Raw genomic sequence first — 25,551 nt, forward strand, 5'->3', positions numbered from 1 at the left:
GTTATTTTCATTGCCTTTGCTGTATTAACTGCAAAATCAAAAATCAAACAGGAACAAAACCTTACTGAGTGCCAGGACTGATATAAACAGCAGCAGAGACAGCCTCATGATGAAGTCAGGGATAAAACCAGAACATGAAAGTCCTTCTGTAATCAGAGAGCATTATTACAGCATCATGCATTATTGCAATCTTTAAAACAACACCATTCTAGTCTTTAATACATTTAGAGATGCCTCCAGCCAATCTCAAGGATGACACTCATACAATTTTGTACCTGATCATATTCGGCTCACCGATCCCTATTTTACATCAGCTGTGCTGTCAGTGATTTGCACCAGGAGGCAGCATACACATGTATGCAGGTGCCATGACTCTTAAAATAGCTATGCTTCCTTATGAGAAGCTTCCCTGTTTATCCACAACAGACACACACTGTTTAGCAAGCTAGAAAATTCCCTTTATTAATTTCTTAGTTAAATAAACACTCAGTTTTATGTATTTTGTGAGTAGCTGATGAGTGTATGTGTTGTAAATCCAGCAGTTCTAATGCAGTGTAGCCCATCAGACATCATGGCTCAACTAATGTAAGCATTAATAAGATATTTAAACAACAAAACAACTGTTTATTAACATATTTTATACTCAGAATATCAAATATTTTAATCTAAAATCAAATTGAATTGAGAATATTGGTCAAGAGTATTCTCAATTTTACACACACAGACACTGTAAGCCAGGGAGTCTCAACCGGTGGGCTGCAGCCCGCTAGTGGGCCTCAGCAATCCTGCCGGTGGGCCATGTGACAGCTTAAATTAACTCCCGATATTATACTAGCCTATAGTGTTTGGATTCCATTATTAATATGCTATATTAAAATGATAGAAGTAATGCACTTTCTCCTGTTCTTTGATTAATTACTTCAAACTCGGTGCAAAAGCAGCCTCATGATCACGTCTGCGACTAGTACACATACAGTTGAAGTCAGAATTATTCACCCCTCTGTTTATTTATTTTTTTCCCATTTCTGTTTGATGGAGGGCAGACCTTTTCAGCACATTTCTAAACATAATAGTTCAACTAATTTCTAATAATCCTTGTCATTATGACAGTACATAATATTTTACAAGATATTTTTAAGACACTTCTATACAGCTCAAAGTAACATTTTAAGGCTTAACTAGGTTAATTAGGTTAACTAGGCAGGGTAGGGTAATTAGGTAAGTTATTGTATAACGATGGTTTGTTCTTTAGACCATCAGAAAAAATAGCTTAAAGGGGCTAATAATTTTGACCGTAAAATGGTTTAAATAATAGTTAAGAATAATAGTTCTTTTGCTTTACATCCATTGCAGTTTGGCTTCAGAGCAAACTACTCAAGTGAGATGGCAAATTGCTACTTTACTGAAAAAGTAAAGTCTTTATTAGATAAGGGGGGTATCGTTGGGGCTGTGTTTCTTGATTTTAGAAAGGCTTTTGATACTGTAAATCATAGAATTCTCATGTCCAAATTAGTTGGTTTTAACTTCTCACCACAAACTTTAAAATGGATAGAATCTTACTTGTCTGGTCACACACAGTGTGTTAATATACAAAATTACAAATCTGCCCCTCTAGGTATATCCACAGCTCTCTAGCGAAGCTTTTCACTGTTTCTGCCAGCAAAATAAAATCTAAAATCACAATAAAATCCACAGTAGCCCCAACTTAACCACCATCAGATTGACACGTTTCAACAGATGTAGAGTGTTTTACTGTATTTGTCATGTATTTATTTGTTAAAAAATAAAGGTTTAAATGAGCATTTCATACAAACATTTTAGAGAAAATATCAGAGAGGTGCATTTTCAAAAATTGATCAGAGGAAGAAGTGGTCCCTAAAATGAAAAAGTTTGAAAACCCTTGCTGTAAGCAACTACCATTTATTTATCCCAATTTACAAGCAAGATTGGGCCATGGAAAACAACACATGTAGTCCATTAGGTCATCTGTAGTTGTATGTCGTTCTTGAAAATCAGTTTTTTCCCCAAACTAAATATCTGCCTTTGTGGTGGACTTTAAGATTTGTAACTTCAAAACATACACTGAACACTGATAACACATTAAAAAAAGCACAATAGGATCCCTTATTTCAAAGATTAACTAGGTTAACCAGGCAAGTATAATAAAGGCTTTTACTTTTTATTTCCCAGCCAAACTAAAAAATATATATTTGGCTAGAAGATAAAGTATAATAGGAAATCATGTAAAAACTGTTCTGTTATATGTTACAGGGGGAAATATTTAAAAATTAATTCTCACAGGAGAGCTAATCATTTAGTTGTCAACTTTTAACATAAATTGCACATATATTTGTTTCACCTCCTGCAAATGATTTAATTACCTCTGATGTGCTTAAAAAGCATTTAAATGTACCAATGTCTCAGATGTAATCAGATTTGGGCTTGCACGAAATTAAACCTTTATTACAAATCAAATAATTCTAAATTATTTAGAGTCTAAAGTAATCTAATGAACTCATATTCAATATCAATTTATTATTATTTGAATATAAAATATTTTTTTCTACTATGGGCTTGAGGTAGATTATGTGGTATAGTATACGCACAAACATATATTACACAAGTATATGTACTATTGCTATTATGCTTTTTATGTGCACCGGAAAGTATTTAGTAACATAGATAAATGTATACATTATAATTGTTTATGAATTTTATTTATGATTAATAATAATGATAATAATAATAATAATAATAATAATTATTATTATTATTATTATTATTATTATTATTATTATTATTATTATTGTTGTTGTTGTTGTTGTTGTTATTATAATAATAATAATTATTATTATTATTATAAAATATAAAAATAATATAAATATAAATAATATAAAATTATTATTATTATTATTATTATTATTATTATTATTATTATTATTGTTGTTGTTGTTGTTGTTGTTATTATAATAATAATAATTATTATTATTATTATAAAATATAAAAATAATATAAATATAAATAATATAAAATTATTATTATTATTATTATTATTATTATTATTATTATTATTATTATTATTATTAAGAAGAAGACGAAGAAGAAGAAGAATTCATGAATTAATCCTATGTTATGGTTCCTCCTATATTATGGTTTGTCAAAAATAGAAAAACAAAAACATTGTTAGTAATAATAAATGTTTTGACTCAGAATAAGCTGTGAAAGATCAGGAGACACTAGAATAATGATGAAAATTCAGCTTTGCATAGCAGGAATTTATCTTCAAAATAAATAAATAGAATATATAGATTTTAAAACAACATTTTTAAATGGAAAAATAATTTCCTTTAAAATTTAAGAAGGCTAAACAATAGTTTTATAGCATTATAGTGTGTAGCCCTGCAATAAAGACACTATTTAACATTTTAATCCATTTTATAAGTGTAAAGTATTAATTTATTCTATTTTAATCTATTTTAAAAGAGTAAATTGCATTATTTGAGAATATACCATCAAACAGTAAGTATTAACCAGTAATTTTATCAATAAATAGAGATTTACTCACCTCAGTCAGTGTCTTCTGAGCTGCTCTTCAAGCTAATGTGGGTGAACAGGAAGTTTTGTAGGTTTTAAAAGCGTCTCAGCACTCTGTAAGAAAAAACTTGATGCACCAGTTTATTGTCAGTTTATTTTAAACAGACTATGATTATCACTAATATTACAGAACAATCAGTCTGAGCAGTGCCAGATTTATATATATATATATATATATATATATTTCTAAACTAAAATAACTCAAATTATATTTTAATATTTTAGGTTTTGCAAACCTAAATACTATCAGCATGCCTGTGCCATTGTTACAGATTTGTAGTCAGAGGAAAAGTATGCAGTTATGAACAAACAAAACACTGCAGGCGTCATCTAACATGTCACATAAGATTTCCAAATCATCTGTTAAATGCCGATCAGGAAAGAGTTTGCTGACCAACCAGCACTACAACAATGGTTATGGAAATTAGGTTGCCAGTAAAGATGCTTTTGGTTTTATTTTTTAACATACTTTTAAACTTAGGTGCTACGAAATAATATTTACAACTTAAATCCAATGCTTAGAAGTTTTTGTTGATTCTAAAGCAGCGCTGTGGCCAGCCTGGTGAAAAGGGGGGTGTTTTTTATTAATAAATTGACCTTTTTGCAGTTATTCACTTCATTTTATATTTAATTATGAGGTTTAAATACTGCTTTATAATGACATTTTGAGCACTTTTTGTTTAAATAGCTTTTCAGATCCAAACTTTTTGATGTCAAAACATTTCCTTAAAGATTTTGAAAAAAACATACCATAAAATACTAATTTATTACATGATTTATGATTTTAAAAATATGATTCATTATGTTTTAAAAATTAAAAATTGTTGCTTATGTTCATTTATTAGGCAAATAACAATCTGGCCAGCACATTCAACTTTCCTCAGTTACAATTTGGCCAATTTAATAAAAAAATAAACAAATAAATAAACAATAATCAAGTAGAGCTTCACAATTTTTCTAGATTTTTCTCTTGTAAAAATTTACATTGAAAAATCATACAGTAGATAACCGTAACCTGACTAGATTTAAATTAACTTTAATATGGGCTGCCTTTGGTGCTTTACAACTTATTTTATTTTTATTTTTTTTTGATCATCTCTTGTTTCATGAATACAGTCCAAGGTTTAGATTAAAAGTTACTACTAAATGTTTTCTCTATTTAACAACAATACAGCTGATCAGTAGTGAAGGATGACTTAACTTTCCTCAGATTGTATGCTTTCTTGCTAACCACTGATCCGTCATGCCGCAATTACTCAGGGGTTTTACAGGTAGTTAAAAGTGTTCTGAATGCTCAGGTATTTATTTGCATGACCATATTTTAGCAAATGAAACAATAGAGGAAGAACAGGTTCATCGTCTTTGTTTGCATTCATTTGTTTTTGAAAGACCTGCTCTGGTGACACACAAATAAGATAAAATAGCTTGATATTCAGATTTGGATACTGTGTTGTCTTCTTTAAGATAATGAGTTCTCTTCATATGTGTTGAATATAAAAGGAAATGTACTGCAGAAGTAAAAAGAACAGAAAATTGCAACAGAAATTAGTCCAAGGCACCCGAAAAATGTGGAAAATTTTAAAAGCTTATTTTCACATGGCACATTCTTAAAAAACCTACGGATTTCGGCAAGGAACTGCCTTCATCAGGGTAACAGTGATCAGGGGATATATATATATATATATATATATATATATATATATATATATATATATATATTTTTTTTTTTTTTTTTTTTTTTTTTTTTTCATATATACAAGTGTACGTCTGTGTATGCTCAAATATCCCCCTCGATCTATACCGAATTAATGATGATAGTCGACCTTGTTTGTCAATTTATTAGAGTTTTGTTGAGATATTTAAACGAGTCATGTGACTGTAGCACTCAGAGTGCTCTATTTTGACGGTCCATGCGCAAAGTGCAAAGCTCATGGCGCAAACACATTCAGGGCAGGTCAGTATCCACTTTTGCTAATTTAAGGACGGAAAAATCCGCTTTGCGCAGTGGCTCATGTTCTAAAAGGGTTGAATTTATTTTCTTAATGAGTTATAGATGTGTTTTGAGAATAAACCAATCAGAGTCTCATCTGCCATTTCCTTTAAGAGTCAGTGGCGTTGCACCATGGCGCATTTGCTGTTTACATGACGGACTTTGTGAGTGGAAAAACTGTATGCTTCACTAGCGAGAAAACAGTTAAACAGAGCATCTGCAGCGCGAGAATGAGAGATGAGCCTCCTCATTATTTACTTTCGTTCGATAGGGAAACTTCTTGTACGCACAGACATTTATTAACCTATAAACAATTAAATTTGTTTGTTAAGTGAAAAGATTTGTTTCAAAACAGTTTCTAAATTCCAGCAAACAAATAAATCAACAATAATTACGAAGTGTGTTCAAAAATCTGAGTTATATCCAGATCCACATGCTGTGCCCCATATGGTCTAAAACCTGACAGGTGGACAAATCTAAGCTTGTTTTTAATAAAACAAATATAAATATAGGTATAATAAATAATACTGCTAATAATAATAACATTATACAAAAGCAAATTGTCACGAATAAACTAAAAAAGCCCCCGAGATGATGAAGGCATGAAAGTTTGGTTTTTATATTTATTTAGGCTAAAAAATAATATGTTTTGTAATATTTTAATCCTTTATATTTATATCCTATATATATATATATATATATATATATATATATATATATATATATATATATATATATATATATATATATATATATATATATATATCCTTATTATATCCTATATATATATATCCTTAATAATTAAATTCTTTTTCATTTGTAAAGATAGTTGCGTATTGCTCTACATCTTGTGTTTATTCAGCAGTGTTTAAGCGAGGCTCACAACTAATGCGCTCTAAACTGGACAATAGACCAGCTTTGTCCTGGTCTATTGAAAAATCTATTATAGTTTCTCAAAATAGCAACGTGCCAGCAATGTGCCTCAAGACGCCTCTCTAATTTTAGATCAGAATACCTATGGGCGCACATATGAGCGCAAATGCATTTGCTATTTAAACAGCGTGGCGCAAAACGTCTCTTGCGCCAAGCTAAAACTAGCAAACAACAATTGCGTCGCTCTTTGCGCCGGGTGTATGATAGGGCCCAGAGACTCTAGATGCACTTGATCACTGTTACCCTAATGAAGGAAGTTCCTTGATGAAACACGTAGGTTTTTAAGATTTAGCCATGTGAATAAAGGCTTTTTAAATTTCCCACATTTTTCGAGTGCCTTGGACTAATTTCTGTTGTTATTTTGATGAATCGAGCACCCCAAATATTTGAGATACCCCTGAGCGCTTTTTGTTTGTTTTTTTCTGGATTAATGAGCAGAAAATTGCATTCATTTGATGTTATTTGTATCTGTTTGCTCTTTCTGGTGAGTGATATGACCATCACATCTTTCCAAATAAATAATACGATTATAATAGCGCAAGTTTCATGAAAATACTCATAAAATTAGTGCACTACCTCTCATTAAATCATACTATATTATTTATGCCATAGAAAATATCCCAAATGTAATTTCTGTGATTGGCATCAGTGGATTTACTGAACAGATCTGACTCAGTGATATTCTTATAACTCTGAATAAGGTGTAGTTTTACTCACAGTTATAAATAAGGGAGAGCTAAAAGCACCAAGCATTGACAGAATGAGGATGACATGAAATATCCTCATAGTCAGCATTTCCTCATCAAAGGGTTCACGAAACTTCCTTGCAGATGCTTGAGAGGGTTTTGTGAATAGTTTGTTGATGTGTTTCCGTATGGATGAATCATGAGAGACAGAAACAGAGGCTGATTTACCGATAGCTAAACCTGATCCAGATTATCCATCTAAATCTGTGTATCTGATTGAAATCTGATCTAAATAATCTGCATTTGATTTTCAGTGCTGCTGTGTTGTGTAACTGATGACCCGTATCAGCAAATACAGATATTTTCTCACATCATGATAAATTGTCAACCCAGTCTCATTCTGAAAATGTAATCCAGCAGATGTTTCTGAAGACTGCGAAATACGTCCCGGGAGGTACGTATTTGTGCAGTTTTTGTTTTTGCGAATCCGCGAGAGGCCGCTGTGTGCGCTTTTTCGTATCTCGAACGTCTCTCGCGAGAACCGTTCGTGCCCGTGCTGTTCTCGCGTCAACCCACCAGAGGCCGCTGTCTGACTGACCGAATGATTGACTGCGCGACCGGCCAATCGCCTGACCCACCCCCCTGCTTCCCTAAACCCAACCAGTTTTACAGGTTGACCCACCTGCCTGCTCACTTCCCTAAACCAGAGCAACAATTTAGAAAAGCCGTCTTGAAAAAGAAAAGCCCTCTTCTGTTTTTTTTCACCACATTTTCGGATTTCACCACGTTCTCACCCTGTTATGAACTCATTCACTTTATTTTTTGGATTCTGTTTTTGTCTTATCTGATTTCTGGAAGCGCTCTTCCCCAGCCTCGAACCCGGTCGCTGTGTTCAACTCCTCCTCTCTGCTTCTGAAATCCGCTGACGCACACGATGAGCTGACTGGACAAACTGATTGCGGCGGGAAAGCCCTCCACAAGGAGGTAAGCGGTCAGCCTGTAAGCGCGTAAGGGAACGGCGTCACACCGCCCGGTAGCGTTAGCTTAAAAAAAATGAAATGCAGCCATACATACCTTCAGGGACGTATTTTGCGGTTGTAACAAAGGGGCTGACACAAAGGGATCCATTTGCAGTAAATTTTATTAAACACAGTTTAATAAACAAAAGCACACAGATGTAATGCGTGTGCGAACTCACATCAAACACAATTGTGTTACGTTGAAGCATCAACGGCAGGTAATCACAGTAAGAACGTTCAGGCATGGGTCAGAGGCTGGCGGCGAATATCAAAGTCAGAGTCCAGGCTAGAGTTCAAGGCAGGTGGCTGGCAGGACGAGGTCAGAGAACAAGGCAAGGTAAGCAACGGGAAAGTAGGCAGTGTAGAGAAATGCTCAGATAGTGTCAGCCGGGGCAGAACAAGACTTCGCAATGAGTGAGTGTGAGAGTACTGCTTATAAGCGTGAGCGTGGGTGATTAGGTGGATGCGCTTCAGGTGTGCAGGCTATCAGTGTAAATGGATGATGTAATGGTTACAAGTCCGGGGATGGTGACCTCTGCTGGCCAGCAAGGGGAATAACTGAGACTGAGTCGGTGACAGCGGTCTCCAGAAACGTCCACGGGACTACGTTTTAAGAATGAGCTTGGGTTGCAAATTGTTGTTCTACTAGATTAGTTTATTGTTTTCTACAGACAATAAAATGATTCACCCTCCTGTAAATTTTCATTCTTCAACATATTTTTCAACAACAGTTTTAATAACTAATTTCAAAACAACTAATTCATCCTTGTATTTGCCTTTTGCCTGTATTTGCTATGATGAGAGTACATAATATTTTACTCTTAATTATTTTGCAAGATACTAGTACTCGGCTTAAAGTTTCATTTAAACAATTTTATTTTCACAGTTTCATTTAAAAAAACAACAACAACACAGTAATAATTCTTAAACACAGTTGAAGTCAGAATTATTCACCCCCGTTTATCCCCCCCCCCCCCCACCCCCCAATTTATTTTTAACAGGGAGATTTTTTCAACACATTTCTAATCCGAATAGTTTTAATAACTCATCTCCATTAACTGATTTATTTTATATTTGCCATGATGACAGCAAATAACGTAAGATTCCAAAATATCAGACTCTGAGAACTGTTATGGAATTTCATGAGACAAGACGCAATACTTCGACTGACTTTCCTAATCTAAGAAGTGATGAAGAAACCAGCTGTTCAACTGTTCTATTCAAATCACTGTTGACAATGCAAACACAGACTGGAAAAACAGAGCAACACCACAGCAGGGGGTAATGCGAGAAAGTCACCCTTCTCCTTTCACCTCAAGCCCCCCTTCTTGACCCTTATGTTACCTTCTGATTAGAGCACATTTCACATAAAATGTTCAAGGTTTTAATATGATGCATCTTGCAGCACTATATTCATGTTTGGTATCATTTTAAGTGTGTGATTAATAAAGTGGTCTTAATTTTACAGTAATATTTTACTGGTATATGTTGATTTGTTTTTTGACTTTAAAAAGATCTTTGCCAGATGCTCTCTCCTAAAAAGATGGTTAAGTCCTCAAATTCAGTAGGCAGGGGTCTCTGTGACACTTCTATTGTCTTAAATTTATGGCTGTTTGTTTTTACTTGAGTATATAAGGTAAAGGTGTGGTATGGGTCGGAAGGATCTTGTAAAAAGACACACCATTGCAGCATCTCTGCGACTTATGCGGCAATGTACTTCTCTGGTCAGGGATGCATCTATAATTCTTTGATTTATCTTTGAGTAATGGATGTTGTAATGTTACAGTCTCGTCTCTAAATTGGCTTCCTGATGGTTTTATTATGTAATTGGCAGAATACAATTTTACCTGACAAAATAAATGTTAACCTTTTTGATTAATTCTGGAGTTTTCCGAATTCATTGCATCCAGTAGATTACGAGGAGTCTGCGCTACCTTAATGCTCTGGCTTAAGTTATTTGATTGATAGGCGCATTTGATTATACATAGCCGTTCTGAGCTGATAACATGTATATCTTTTAATCATTTAGTCACTGAAAGTAGCAAGTTGCACGGGCTTGGCTAAAGGATCTATTCTTTTAGGAATAGTTGAGCGTTATGCAACTAGCCTATTTGAATATTAGTTAATCCTGCATCCTCTGACTATTTTCAGAGTGTCGACATACTGTCCGTGAGAAGACACGCAAACCCGGGGCGTGAAACTCTGAGCGGTGTTTGCTCCCTAATGAACGTACCAATTAGAATATCAGACCCCAGAAAATCATAAATCATAAATGATAAATGTGATCTGTTCTTACAATTAGAAATACAATCTAAATTTCAGGATCATTTAATTCGGAGCTAAAAAAAAATAATATAAATAAATTCTAATAAATAATAAAATTCTTTTCAGAAGTACTAAAAATAGCTTACTTGCATTAAACCTTCGACCATGCTGTTAGTTTCGTCATTGGGCTAATAGATGGACTTTTACAATAATATTTTACTAGACATTTGAAGACACTTCTATACAGCTTAAAGTGACATTTAAAGGCTTAACTAGATTATTTAGGCCAACAATGTATAATGATGGATTGTTCTGTAGATAAAAATAAAGCTTTAAGGGGCTAATAATTCATTAATTTTTTTGTCGGCTTAGTCCCTTTTTTAATCTGGCGTCGCCACAGCGGAATGAACCACCAACTTATCCATCAAGTTTTTACGCAGCGAATGTCCTTCCATCCCTGGGAAACATCCACACACACTCACCTACTACGAACAATTTAGCCTACCCAATTTACCTGTGCTGCATGTCTTTGGACTGTGGGGGAAACCGGAGCCCTAGGAGGAAACCCACGCGAAGGCAGGGAGAACATGCAAACTCCACACATACATGCCAACTGAGCCGAGGCTCGAACCAGCGACCCAGCAACCTTCTTGCTGTGAGGCGACAGCACTACCTTCTGCGCCACTGCTTTGCCTAAACTGCCAACTATTCCGGCATATGTTTGACACAGTGGATGCCCTTCGAGATGCAACCCAGTACTGGAAAACACTCATTCACACAATCATACACTATGGACAATTTTAATTTACCCATCTTTGCACTGTGGGGGAAACCAGAGCACCCGGAGGAAACACATGACAACGCGAGGAGAACATACAAACTATGTACAGAAATGCTAACTGACCCCACCGGGACTTGAACTATCACCCTTCCTGCTGTGAGGCGACAATGCTAACCACTGAGCCACTGTGCTGCCCTACTTTTATTACTATTGTTCATAACTGACAGGTCACCGATGACAATATTAATAGTAATATCCTTATCGAAAAAATTCTAAATAATGAAACCAGCTATAGTTTTTATATGCATCCATGTACATGCAACCATAAAAAATACACCAAAACTGTTAAATAGATATGTATTTAGTTATATTTCGATATTCTATTTAAACACCTAAAATCATCTGTTTTTATTCACAGGGGGACAGAGAGGATAAGAGGCTTGCAGGAGCCTGAGGTGAGATTTACATTTACAGTTCAGTACACATTTATTATACATCGAATTGAATTGTAAATATTGGTGATTTGCATTGGGTTGCATGTCCTGTTAAAAGATTTAAACTATTAAACGATCATGTTTAAGAGAATTTTTCACTTTTCTTTTGCTGAAAGACTCTAATAATATGTTAGATAACAATCTTTCGCAGGTCTCTTGATGTCAGAACTATGTTGCTTCCAAGACCATAATAGACCAGCTGGTTTTTCACCTGAAAAAGATGGGAAAAAATATAAAAAAAAATAATCTAATGGCACTGTGATTTGTGTATGTACAGCATGAGTTAGACAACTTACTTGCTGCAAAATTAGTTTGAAGCTTGCATCTGTTAGATCCACATTTGTGCTAAATAACACTTTAAGTCCAACAACTAAAGGGAAGCAAACATTAAAAATAATGTTGAATCACATAATTGTGGCGATATTAAATCAGAAGATTTTTAATGAGAAACAGGAATGATTGCAGTACTGTACCTCTGAAAGGCTTTTGTGCAATAGCTGTCAAAAAATAAATAAAAATAATAATTAAATAAAAAAATCAGTTACATAACTTATATGCAAACAATTTTCTCACACCTTCAGTCATTTTTAAGATAGCTTATTAATTGTTTTGCATATATATATATATATATATATATATATATATATATATATATATATATATATATATATATATATATATATATATATATATATATATATATATAAAATTAAATAATATAAAATTTATAAATATTAAAATTATATAATATAAAAATATATACAACAAAAAAATTATAATTTATATATTTATAATTTATTTATAATACAGAATGATTATAGGAAAATCTCCCTCTAGCTGGTTCATGTGAATTTTGTTTGAGTAAAGATTGTTTGAGTAATCATTTTTACACATTGTCTAGATTAAATAAATAACTTTTTACTTAACTTTATTATCCATCCTATAAGTAAAAACTATGTGGATTTTCTGAACTTTAAATTCTCTGTATATTAAATAAGCCATAACAGTATGAAACAAAATATTTGCAGAAAAATTGACAAATACAATTAACCATTAAATTATATTTAAAGAAAAAAACAATGCAACTTGTATATAGTATAGCCCAACGAATTTATTCATACCCCAGCAAATTCTGAATTAAAGTTACTTTTATTTAAGAAGCAAGATTTTTATTTATTTTTTTGGACCAGAAAATAAAAAAAAAAAAAACATTATTACATCATTCTAGAAACATCATGCATCATTATAGAAACAATCTACATTTCTTAAAGTTTTTGTTCGAATGTAAATAAATTAAGTCAGATTTTGCCAGAATAATAAATAATGTTGGGCTTGACTGTATATATTTTCTATTGAAAATGGAGAGGGAGAAGATTAATTTCGTTTATCTGTTTAAGTTTAATCATAAGTACTGCAAAAGCTGTGGTTGCTAAAATAACAGTGCTATTAAAATTAATAATCAGGGGTAAATATTTATGTTTAAGTCTCACTATTTTATGCGTTTCCAGTCTCAAAAAGCTTAGTTTGATAAAGGACATAAATCCTGAGACATCTGTATTTTGTACTGTCTGGAGCCAGCACCTAAGCTTTTCACTCATCTTAGCACACGTGCTGCTGATGATGTGACAATAAATGTGATTTGATTTTAATTTGATTTTACACTCTCTCATTCATACACTACGCCCAATTTTTTTTTTTGTTATTATTTTTTAAATAACCTATTCGAACAAAAACTTTAAGTCAGAATTTGCTAGAATAATAAATAATTTTGGGCTTGACTGTATATATTTTCTTTTGAAAATGGAGAGAGAGAGAAGATTCAGTTCTTTCATCTGTTTAAGTATAATCATAACTACTGCAACAGCTGTGGTTTCTAAAATAACGAACTCAAATACACACACAATTACAGTAATTCAATCGAATATAGATTTATCAATAGCAGCAAAATTACCTGATGTTGAATTCATTGTGGTGGGTACTAGAAAAAACAAATGCAAACATCATTAAATCCTCATTAACCTACTTAAACATCCTTCATTCTTCCATCAGTGCTATTAAAATAAATAATCAGGGGTAAATATTTAGGTTTAAGTCTCACTATTTTTATGCGTTCCCAGTCCCGAAAAGCTCAGTTTGATAAAGGACTTAAATACTGAGACATAAATATAAAACTAAAATTGTGATAGCTGGGCACCTCAGAATTTTAATTTTAGAGACTGTTGCCTGTTGTTGATTGCACCTGAATGGTCACGGTGCAGCAAATCACCAGCAGTTACAAGAACGACCAATGTAAAGAGCACACAGTAACTTTACAGAGGTCATTGTCTTTTACGTTTGGGTCTATTCGCTGTCAATTTGACATTTTCTTTGTATTTGCACTGTCTGTATTTGCACTGTCGTTGTATTTGCACTGTCGTTGTATTTGCACTGTCGTTGTATTTGCACTGTCACTGTATTTGCACTGTCATTGTATTTGCCCTGTCATTGTATTTGCACTATCTGTACTTTGTACTGTCTGGAGCCAGCTCCTAAGCTTTTCATTCATCATAGCACACGTGCTGCTGATGATGTGACATTAAAAGTGATTTGATTAGATTTTAATTTGATTTTACACTCTCTCATTCATACACTATGCCCAATTCTTTTTGTTATTATTTTTTAAACAATCTATTCGAACAAAAACTTTAAGTCAGGATTTGACAGAATAATAAATCATTTTGGGCTTGACTGTATATATTTTCTATTGAAAATGGAGAGAGAGAATATTAGTTCTTTCTTCTTTTTAAGTATAATAATAACCAGTGCAACAGCTGTGGCTTCTAATATAACAAACACACATAAAAATACAAATAAATCACTTGAACATAGATTTATCAATTGCAGCATAATTACCTGATGTGGTATTCATTGTGGTGGGCCCTTGAAAAGCTAAAGGCAAACATCATTAAATACTCATTAACCTACTTAAACATCATTCATTCAACCTTCAGTGCTATTAAAACTAAAATCTAAATGTATATATATTTAAGTCTGACATTTTTTTTTTTACCTGAAAGAAATGTGGTGGTTCCTAAAACAAAACAAAACAAAAAAAAATAATATAATTAATTAAATACAAAAGCCTTTAAATACAAACTCCCTTTGCATAGAAAGGTATCAGCACATCCTCATACAGTATATAAACATATGAAATTGTATTCAAAATTCCAAATGGCATCAGGTAGAATCAGAGTTGCACAAAACAGAATACGCAGACTGAGAAAACAGCGTTTCCTGTAACAGGGAACTGTTAAGAAATGTTGCAATTTGAAACAAAAAGTGTTTGTTGCTATTAAAAATCACTGAATGTGGTAATGATGAAAATTATTAAGAAGTTTAAAACAGCTGGGGGTGTTGACAACTTAAAAAAAAAGAAAAATCACATTTTTCTGGAATAAAATACGTGATGAACTAATTTATAATGCTTTGTACTGTGTTTGCGGGGCTTGATCTATGCTGCCCTAAACGCATGCGCATGCCGTCATCACTTTTACAGACTTTAGTTTTCAGGTGTTAACAAAAGCCCCTTTCACACAGTGATACCGGTAAATATCCGGAAAATTTCCGGAACGACTTTACCGGTATATTCAAAAAAGCGCTGTTCACACAGGCGAGGACGTTACGGAAATTTTCCGGAAAAGAGCATTCACACATCCATTCCAAAATACCGGTAAATTCTGACATCATTCACCACAAATGAGTTTTAAACGGTTGCACTTGTATTTGTAAACATTTGACTAAATTACAAACTCTGTGGATGATCAATATTGTGAACAACTTTCGCAGGATCACTTTCGCATGTCGAGATGTTCATAATATGTGCGTGTGCTGGCGCTCACAGGCTGTTTCACAGACACACGAACGTAAACAAACAACGGCTTATCATAAGCATCTCATCGATGATTATTTACACAGTTGGCATTAAGAAGAGCATATAAACGTGATCTGACTAACTTCTAGCAGCTAAATGTGTCTGGAAAAATATTCAAAGGCTTTTATCCTCACAAACCGCGCGGACGTAAATGCGTCTGACTGTTGTGATTGGCTAAAGCAGACGTCTCACGTCAGCACGTTCTAGACGTGCACGCGCTTATTACGGGAATCTTCCTTCTGCATTCACACAGCGCAGCATTCCGGCAAATTGCCGGTAATGTTACAACTTCTCTTTCCGGAAAATAGCCAGAACGAATTTACCGGTATTTTCAAAAAGGACCTGTTCACACATACAACCTTTCCGGAAAATTGCCGGTAATTTTCCGGAAAGGTCTGTATGTGTGAAAGGGGCTAAAGACTCAACAGCAGTGGCATTTTCAAAAGTTTCCACTCTGAAACCTCTTTTATAATTTATGGATTTTCAGTCCTAAAAAAAACCTAAGTTTGATAAAGAACTAATCATGATAGCTGGGCACATCCAGAACTTTTATCTCTAGGACTGTTGCCTGTTGTTGATTGCGACTGAATGGTGACGGGGCAGCAAATCACCAGCACCTACATTAAAAATGACCAAGGTAAAGAGCACACAGTAACTTTACAGAGGTCATTGTCTTTTGTGTTTGGGTCTATTCACTAAGTCGTGAACCCCCAATGTTGGGAAACACCCATACACGAGAGTCAATCATACACAAAGCCCATTTTATTTAATTTTTTTTCTAAATAACCTATTTGAACAAAAACTTTAGGTCAGAATGTGCCAAAATAATAAATAATTTTGGGCTTGAATGTATATCTTTTCTAAAATAATGAACACATGACAAACACACAATCAAACACAATTAATTCACTAGAATGTAGATTTATCAATAGCAGCATAATTACCTGATGTGGCATTCAGTGGGGTGGGTACTAGAAAAGACAAAGGCAAACATCATTAAATTCTCAATAACTTACTTAAACAGCACTCATTCTACCTTCAGAGCTATTAAAATTCAAATTTGGCAGGAAATATTTATGTTTAAGTCTCATTATTTTTATGCATTTCAGTCCCAAAAAAAACTTAACGTTTGATAAAGAATAAATCGTGATAGCTGGGCACCTCAGAACTTTTATCTCAGAGACTGTTGCCTGTTGTTGATTGCGACTGAAAAGTCACGGTGCAGCAAAACATCAGCAGCTACAACAAGTATGACCAAGGTAAAGAGCACACAGTAACTTTACAGAGGTCATTGTCTTTTGCATTTAGGTCTATTCACTGAGTCGTGAACCCACAATGTTGGGAAACACCCATACACTCTCTCATTTTCAATCATACACAAAGCCCAATTGTTTTGTTAATTTTTTTTTTCTAAATAACCTATTTGAACAAAAACTTCAGGTCAGAATTTGACAAAAAAATAAATATTTTGGGCTTGACTGTATATATTTTCTAAAATAATGAACACATGACAAACACAAAATCAAACACAATTAATTCACTTGAATATAGATTTATCAATAGCAGCACAATTACCTGGTGTGGCATTCAGTGGGGTGGGTACTAGAAAAGACAAAGGCAAACATCATTAAATTCTCAATAACTTACTCAAACAGCACTCATTCTACCTTCAGTGCTATTAAAATTCAAATTCGGCAGGAAATATTTATGTTTAAGTCTCGTTATTTTTATGCATTTCAGTCCCAAAAAAAATTAACGTTTGATAAAGAATAAAATGTGATAGCTGGGCACCTCAGAATTTCGATCTCAGAGACTGTTGCCTGTTGTTGATTGCGACTGAAAGGTCACAGTGCAGCAAATCATCAGCAGCCACAACAAGAATGACCAAGGTAAAGAGCAACCAGTAACTTTACAGAGGTCATTGTCTTTGGCATTTGGGTCTATTCACTAACTCGTGAACCCCCAGTGGTGGGAGACACTTTTTTGCCCAATTATTATAATTATTGTTTCTTCCAAATAGCCTATACCACGAGTCTTTGGACTGTGGGGGAAACCAGAGCACCCAGATTAATTTAATTCAAGTTTACTTGTATGGTGGGTGCCACTTTATATTGATGGTCCAGTTGTTGAATTTAAGCTACATTTACATGCATGTAAATGCAATACACTGCATTTACATGCCTAATTCTCATTAGATTATAAGTAGACTGTTAGGTTGGGGTTAGGGTTAGTGTAAATTGACATGTACTTTTAAAGGAGCAGTATCAACATATTAAGCAGACTAATACTCAATTGGACCATCAAAGTAAAGTGTTACCGTATAGGGTTTTTCACAATTATTATTGTTTCAAAGCAACTTAACAAAAGGTGCATATTATCACATGACAATCAAAAGGTTATTATTTAACATAACTGTGTTCACATGAACCCACACGAACAAAGAGAGAACATGCAAACTGCAGAGAAATGTACAGTGGCCGAGAGAGCTTAACGTGCTGCAATTTCAAAAACACACAATAGTATCTGGATGCAGCCTTTATGATGCAAGTTGAGATTGCATCACTCAGCGATGCAATGTAAGACACAGTGCACTCAAATGGGGCGAGTGATATCAATGTGATGGGTAGGGTTAGGTGAGCACATTAAAAAGCATTGGAGGCAGCTCAGATTGCACTGCACCAGGTCTGCATCCAGACCCCTCTCAAAACACTAGCAATTACAAAAAACACCCGCAAATTGAGAAAAGATCTTCATCCGTTTGACAGCACATGCGTTCTGCATATCCTCACAATTTAAATATATTTTCAAAATGCACACATTTTTTCACAACACTTTCAAACAGCACAAAACACAATGGAAACGTTTCATGGGGACCCTAAAACATGACTGACTCAGCTATTTAGGTTATGGTTATTTAGGCTAATAAAATACAAAAAACAAGAGAATCAGGATGTTAAAATAAATAAACAAAATCTCACATTTTAAAGATCACCCACAACTTCAGTAACAGTCACGTCTCCGTCACGTTTTTGGGTCCCCTTGAAAAATTTTCGTTGTGTTTCGTTGTTTTTGCAAGTGTTGTGAGAAAGTGCATGCGTTTAAGTAAATTGTTTGCGTTTTGAGAAATGCAATGTGTTTTTAATAGCATTTGCACTGTCAAACGGATGAAGATCTTTTCTAAATTTGCTGGTGTTTTTGTAATTAAATATGTCTTCCTAAATTGCAGCACGTTAAGCTCTCTCGGCCACCGAAGAAATGGCCCAGCCGAGACTCAAACCAGTGATCTTTTCATTGTAAAATTTTGTGTTGGAAACATCACTGACAACTTTAAATTGCGAGGAATGTCAATATAATCTTGATACTGTACGTGGGATAATCTAATGACTCTAGGTCAGGGGTGGGCAATCTCGGTCCTGGAGGGCCGGTGTCCTGCACAGTTTAGCTCTAACCCTATTCAAACAGACCTCTGTATAGAGTTCAGGTGATCTTAAAGACACTGATTAGTTTATTCAGGTGTGTTTGACTAGTGTTGGAACAAAACTCTGCAGGAACACCTGCCCTCGAGGATCAAGCTTGCCCATCCTTGCTCTAGGTACAAAATAAAAATGTTTTAAATTCCCTAATAGTAGTATGATTCTGGAGTCAGATATGAGCTTCAGTAGTCATGTCAAAGCAGTAAGTAAATCAGCATACTATCATCTCAAAACAATTGCAAGAATTAGATGCTTTGTTTCTAGGGAGGAACTTGTCAATGCTTTTATCAGCAGCAGGGTGGATTACTGTAATCGCCTCCTCTCTGACCTTCCCAAAAAGAGTCAGACAGTTGCTGCTCATCCAGAAAGCTGCTGCCAGGATTCTGACCAGAACCAGGACATCAGAGCATTACACCTATCCTCAGGTCTTTACACTGGCTCTCAGTTACATTCAGAATAGATTTTGAAGTATTATAACTTGTCTATAAATCACTAAATGGTCTAGGACCTCAATACATTAAAGATATGCTCACTGAACACAAACAACAGATCACTCAGATCTTTAGGGTCAAGTCAGTAGGGTATATGCAGAGCTAGTGCTGTTCCCATGCTGATGAAATTCCAGTTCCCCTTCGGTTGGGGAACTTCAGTGCCATGAATGGGAGGATTCGGATCAGAAGCCGCTTATCTGGAGAGTATTGAACGGGCCAATGAATGAAATTAATTGGCAGCGTAAGCTTGCGCAGGTGTGCGACATCTGCAATTATCTCAGCATATAAGCACACCTGAAGCCAGCAGACGCCATCCTTTTCGCTTCAGATCCTTTCTGAGTGAGTCGATGAGGGTTCCTCTTGCTGATCAGCACTTCAGAGCGAACGAGTGTGTCTCCCGGTCCAGAGTGGGTCTTCGCGGTGGCAGACGGTCGAGCTGGGTTACTCCCTTGCCTGCGGTTCTTTGGGTCCGGTCCTCCAGAGCGGTGCGTATAGTTGCAACTTTCCTAAAAGAGCAACACAGTCGTGCAGCACGTCCTTTTCAGGATGGCGCTCCGACTGTGCGTTTCTGGATGCGGGGGTTTCCTGTCTCCGGATGATGGACACGATCACTGCATTGCATGTTTGGGGGTCCAGCATGTTAATGCGGTGCTCGCGGGCGGTTCATGTCGTCATTGCGATGCCATGACCGTTGCACAGCTAAGATCGCGGCTAACTTTCGCAAGAGAGCGAGCCACCCCAGTTGCCTCCTGCTCTAAAAAAGCAGCGGGCGCTCGGGCAGATCTGAGGGTTTCAGCGGGAGCTAATCCGCCGCCCACGGGCTCGCGGACCTCTCGCTCCTCACGGCGCTCCATCCAAGCTTCGGGTGGTGAGAGTGATCCGTCTAACCAGATGGTAGCTCTCACACTCGCTGACACCGGAGATCAGATGTCCTCCGCGGCATCGGAGGGTGGGCTTTCACTGTCCGACGAAGATCCGGACCCGCTCGCCCCCTCCGGGCAGGTGAGCGCTGTCAAATCGGATCCTGAAGCGGACATGTTAGCCGTGCTTTCCCGGGCTGCTTCGGCCGTGGGGTTGGAGATGGTTTATCCCCCAGCTCCGCGGCCGGACCGACTAGATGGGTGCTACGTAGAGGACCAGAAGGCGAAGCCTTCGAAGCCTCTCGTCCCCTTCTTCCCGGAAGTGCACAGTAGGCTCACGCAGTCCTGGAGGGCACCTTTCTCTGCCCGTGCTGCGAGTGCCTCCGCCCTCACCGCCCTTGACGGCGGAGCTGCCAGGGGATATGAGGCGATCCCGTCAGTGGAGCGCGCTATCGCGGTCAATCTTTGTCCGCGCGGCGCCTCTACGTGGCGGGGTTTGCCCCGCCTCCCGTCCAAAGCCTGTAGGTTGTCTGCCTCCCTCGGAGCCAGAGCTTATAAGGCTGCGGGCCAGGCTGCTTCTGCTTTGCACGCGATGGCCACCTACCAGCGCTACCAAGCGCAGGCGCTGGCCGAGCTGCACGAGGGCGGGTCCAACCCAAGCTTATTACATGAGCTGCGCACCGCGACCGACTATGCTCTTCGGACTACTAAGTCCGCCGCGTGTGCGCTGGGGAGGACGATGTCCACACTTGTGGTTCAGGAACGCCACCTCTGGCTAAACCTAGCCGATATGCGCGACGTTGACAAATTTCGCTTTCTTGACTCGCCCATATCCCAGGCTGGCCTGTTCGGCGACACCGTCGGTGAATTCACCCAGGAATTCAAGGCGGTGAAAGAGCAGTCGGATGCGATGGGCAATGTCATCTATCGGCGTGGCCGTAAGCCCGCTCCGCCCGCCGAGCCATCCACCTCCGCTGTTCCTCGCCGAGGGCGCCCGCCAACGAGTGCTGCCCCGCCCCCGCCTGCGCCTCCGGCCAAGCGGGCGCGGCGTTCACCTCGAAAGCAGGCAGCCCCTCCTGCCCAGGGCGCCGTTAAGTCCGGTAAACGGACCGCGAAGCGTCCCTGAGACAGGCCATCCGGAGAAGAGGAAACTTGCTCTTTCCCCGCTGGAGGGCGGGGCCCCGATAACAACGGTACTTTTCAGTGCCACCAAAACATCAGTAAAAGAGCACTTTTTCCCTTCCCCGGATGTGACTGCACGAGTTCTGCCAGTCCGGGACGCGCTGCCTTCCGGCTCGCAGACTCTACGTGCTTCGCCAGTGGCTCACGAGCGCTGGGGGGACGGTCTCCCTTTCCTCAGCCCTCCAGCCCCCTCTCCGGAGTCAGGGTGCGGAGCCAGAGCGAATCGCTCTCCTCCAGCTCTTCCGCGGGACCCTCGTGCTTCCCGGATCAGCACACCCACTCCGCGCTGCCCCACCGCTGGTACGTCAGCGATTGTAGCGATGACTCCATTAGCGAGGGCTCTGCCTGCCTGGTTAGCGCGGGCCAGCCCCTCGCGGTGGCTCATACGCACAATCAGACTCGGTTACGCGATTCAGTTCGCGAAACGGCCCCCCAAGTTTACGGGCGTGTATTTCTCCAGGGTCAACCCCCTGTCCGCCCCTGTCTTACGAGAGGAGATTGCTGCCCTCCTGGCGAAGGGTGCAATCAAGCCGGTTCCTCCAGCCGAGATGGAGAGTGGGTTTTACAGCCCATACTTCATCGTACCCAAAAAGAGCGGTGGGTCACGGCCAATCCTAGATCTGCGCGTTTTGAACCGCTGTCTGCACAAGCTGCCGTTCAGAATGCTCACGCAGAGGCGCATTCTCCAATGCGTTCGTCCTCGGGATTGGTTTGCAGCCATAGACCTGAAGGACGCGTATTTCCATGTCTCCATTCTTCCACGCCACCGCCAATTTCTGCGGTTTGCGTTCGAGGGTCGAGCGTGGCAGTACAAGGTCCTCCCCTTCGGGCTCTCTCTGTCTCCGCGGGTTTTCACCAAACTCGCGGAGGGTGCCCTAGCGCCCCTTCGGCTCGCGGGCATTCGCATACTCAATTATCTCGACGACTGGCTGATTTTAGCCCACTCGCGGGAGCAATTGATTATGCACAGGGACAAGGTGCTTCGGCATCTCCGCCTACTGGGGCTTCAGGTCAACCGAGAAAAGAGCAAACTCGCCCCCGTGCAGAGGATTTCTTTTCTCGGGATGGAGCTGGACTCGATCACCATGGTAGCGCACCTCTCCGAGGAACGCGCTCGCCTGTTGCTGAACTGTCTGAGGGAGCTCGACAGCAAACTAGTGGTCCCACTGAAGTTCTTTCAGAGGCTCCTGGGGCATATGGCATCCGCAGCCGCCGTCACGCCGCTCGGGTTGCTCCATATGAGACCACTTCAGCACTGGCTTCACGATCGGGTCCCCAGACGCGCATGGCACGCGGGCACACACCGGGTCTCGGTTACTGCGCTGTGTCGCTGCGCCCTCAGCCCTTGGAACGACCCCTCGTTCCTACAGGCCGGTGTGCCTCTAGGACAGGCGTCCAGCCATGTTGTTGTTTCAACAGACGCTTCCAACACGGGTTGGGGGGCCGTGTGTCGCGGGCATGCGGCTGCGGGCCTCTGGAAGGGTGCCCAGCTGCATTGGCATATCAATCGCCTAGAGCTGTTGGCAGTGTTCCTCGCTCTCCACCGCTTTTTACCGGTGCTGGAGCGGCAACACGTGCTGGTCAGGACGGACAGTATGGCGGCGGCGGCGTATATCAACCGCATGGGGGGTATGCACTCTCGCCGCATGTCTCAGCTCGCCCGCCGTCTGCTCCTCTGGAGTCACCCGCGGCTGAAATCGCTGCGCGCCATTCACGTCCCAGGCACGCTCAATCGTGCAGCCGATGCGCTCTCACGACAGCTGTTACGCCCTGGAGAATGGAGACTCCACCCCGAGTCTGTTCAGCTGATATGGGCGCGATTCGGGGAGGCCCAGATCGATCTGTTTGCTTCCCCCGAGAACGCTCACTGCCAGTTGTTTTTTTCCCTGACCGAGGGCTCTCTCGGCACGGATGCACTGGCCCACAGCTGGCCTCGGGGCATGCGCAAGTATGCGTTTCCCCCAGTGAGCCTGCTCGCGCAGTTTCTGTGCAAGGTCAGGGAGGACGAGGAACAGGTTCTGCTAGTTGCGCCCCTTTGGCCCAACCGGACCTGGATATCAGAGCTCTCACTCCTCGCGACGGCCCTCCCCTGGCGGATCCCTTTGAGAGAGGACCTACTCTCTCAGGGACAGGGCACCATCTGGCACCCTCGCCCCGATCTTTGGAACCTCCACGTGTGGTCCCTAGACGCGAGGAAGACTTAGGTAACCTACCGACTGCGGTGGTTAATACCATCACTCAGGCTAGAGCCCCCTCCACGAGGCGCGCCTACGCCCTGAAGTGGAGTCTATTCACTGAATGGTGCGTCTCTCGCAGAGAAGACCCCCGAAATTGCCAGATTAGTGTTGTGCTCTCTTTCCTTCAAGAGAAGTTGGACAGCAGGCTGTCGCCCTCCACTCTCAAGGTTTACGTGGCCGCCATCTCCGCTTATCATAGCGCGGTAGCTGGCGGCACCGTGGGAAAGCATAACCTGGTCATCCAGTTCCTTAGGGGTGCTAGGCGAATTAATCCATCTCGCCCCCCTCTCATGCCCTCTTGGGATCTCGCCCTCGTTCTCACGAGTCTGCGATCCGATCCCTTTGAGCCACTCGAATCAGTATCTCTAAGATTTCTGTCCCTGAAGACAGCTCTGCTGGTTGCGTTGGCCTCCATCAAGAGGGTCGGGGACCTGGAGGCATTTTCGGTCAGTGACTCGTGCCTGGAATTCGGGCCGGATTACTCTCACGTCATCCTGAGACCCCGCCCCGGTTATGTGCCCAAGGTTCCTACCACCCCCTTTAGAGATCAGGTAGTGAACCTGCAAGCGCTGCCCCCGGAGGAGGCAGACCCAGCCCTTTCTTTAATTTGTCCAGTTCGCGCTCTGCGCATTTATGTGGACCGTACTCAGAATTTTAGATCATCTGAGCAGCTCTTTGTCTGTTATGGCGGTCGGCAGCAGGGAAGTGCCGTATCAAAACAAAAATTATCCCACTGGATTGTGGATGCCATTTCACTCGCTTATTCGAGTCGAGGTCAGCCGTGTCCCCCGGGAGTTCGTGCACACTCCACTCGGAGCGTTGCATCCTCTTGGGCGCGTGCACGCGGCGCCTCTCTAACAGACATCTGTAGAGCTGCGGGCTGGGCGACACCCAACACATTTGCAAGGTTTTACAATCTGCGAGTGGAGCCGGTTTCCTCAAGGGTATTAGGTAACCCTTTGGTGATTGAGGAGACAACTCGGTAGGGTGTTGAAACACGCTTGCGGCGCCATTCTCCCTAACACGGAGGTACGTGCGCCTTTTTTATCTGTCAGTAAAGTTCCCCGTCAGGTGAGCCCTGCAGATTCCTCCGTGGCCCCCAGCACTGACTCAGCGGAGGAGTCACTTGCTGGCCCACTACGTTGTAGGTCTGCCCGCTGGTCAGCCCGCGTTTTGGGTATAGGTGCCTGCTATGCGTGATCCCCACTAGGCGATCCCATATGCTTATTCCGCCACGGTTAAGTCCCCCCCCTGGGCGGACCCGTGTCTTCCCTCTCCGCTAACCACTCTTTTGCTATGCGTACTCCCCCTTTTTAGGGCTAGTCCATAGGTAAATTCTGCCATCTATCCCCCCCTTGGGTAACGGATGGTCTCCGCAGCGTCCTCCCTATCGGGATTGCACGCTTCCCAACGTACTGTCGTATTTCCTAGAATTATCTAGATGCTCACGACTTCCCAAAAAATATATCTAAATCCGTAAAACTTCTGTTGAAGTAGGATAAATTAGGGCCAGGGACACGTTGGAGGACCGCGCCCCCCATGATGTGGGTGCGTCACGCTTGCTTGACTATCTCCTCATCGGGGGTGTTGGTAAGGTGCAGTCATTATGGCGCTTTCCATATTCTCCCATTCATGG

At 39.8% G+C, this 25,551-nt stretch overlaps 1 protein-coding gene across 1 annotated transcript in view; it reads right to left on the minus strand.

Moving 5' to 3' along the window:
- The window catches only part of LOC137496849 (uncharacterized), a 42,455-nt gene that overhangs the window by 10,313 nt on the left and 6,591 nt on the right, over positions 1-25,551 (minus strand). The window contains exons 4-12 of the mRNA XM_087275468.1: positions 17,248-17,274; positions 16,617-16,643; positions 14,812-14,832; positions 14,655-14,690; positions 13,714-13,740; positions 12,236-12,259; positions 12,059-12,132; positions 11,898-11,973; positions 66-146 (exon numbers count right to left, since the gene is read on the minus strand). Of these exons, the coding sequence (XP_087131594.1) occupies positions 66-146; positions 11,898-11,973; positions 12,059-12,132; positions 12,236-12,259; positions 13,714-13,740; positions 14,655-14,690; positions 14,812-14,832; positions 16,617-16,643; positions 17,248-17,274 (393 nt within the window). The remainder of the gene's footprint in view (positions 1-65; positions 147-11,897; positions 11,974-12,058; positions 12,133-12,235; positions 12,260-13,713; positions 13,741-14,654; positions 14,691-14,811; positions 14,833-16,616; positions 16,644-17,247; positions 17,275-25,551) is intronic.

The sequence above is a fragment of the Danio rerio genome, chromosome 12 (assembly GCF_052040795.2).
Source record: "Danio rerio strain M-AB ecotype USA chromosome 12, GRCz13ab, whole genome shotgun sequence".
Taxonomy (NCBI): Eukaryota; Metazoa; Chordata; class Actinopteri; order Cypriniformes; family Danionidae; genus Danio; species Danio rerio.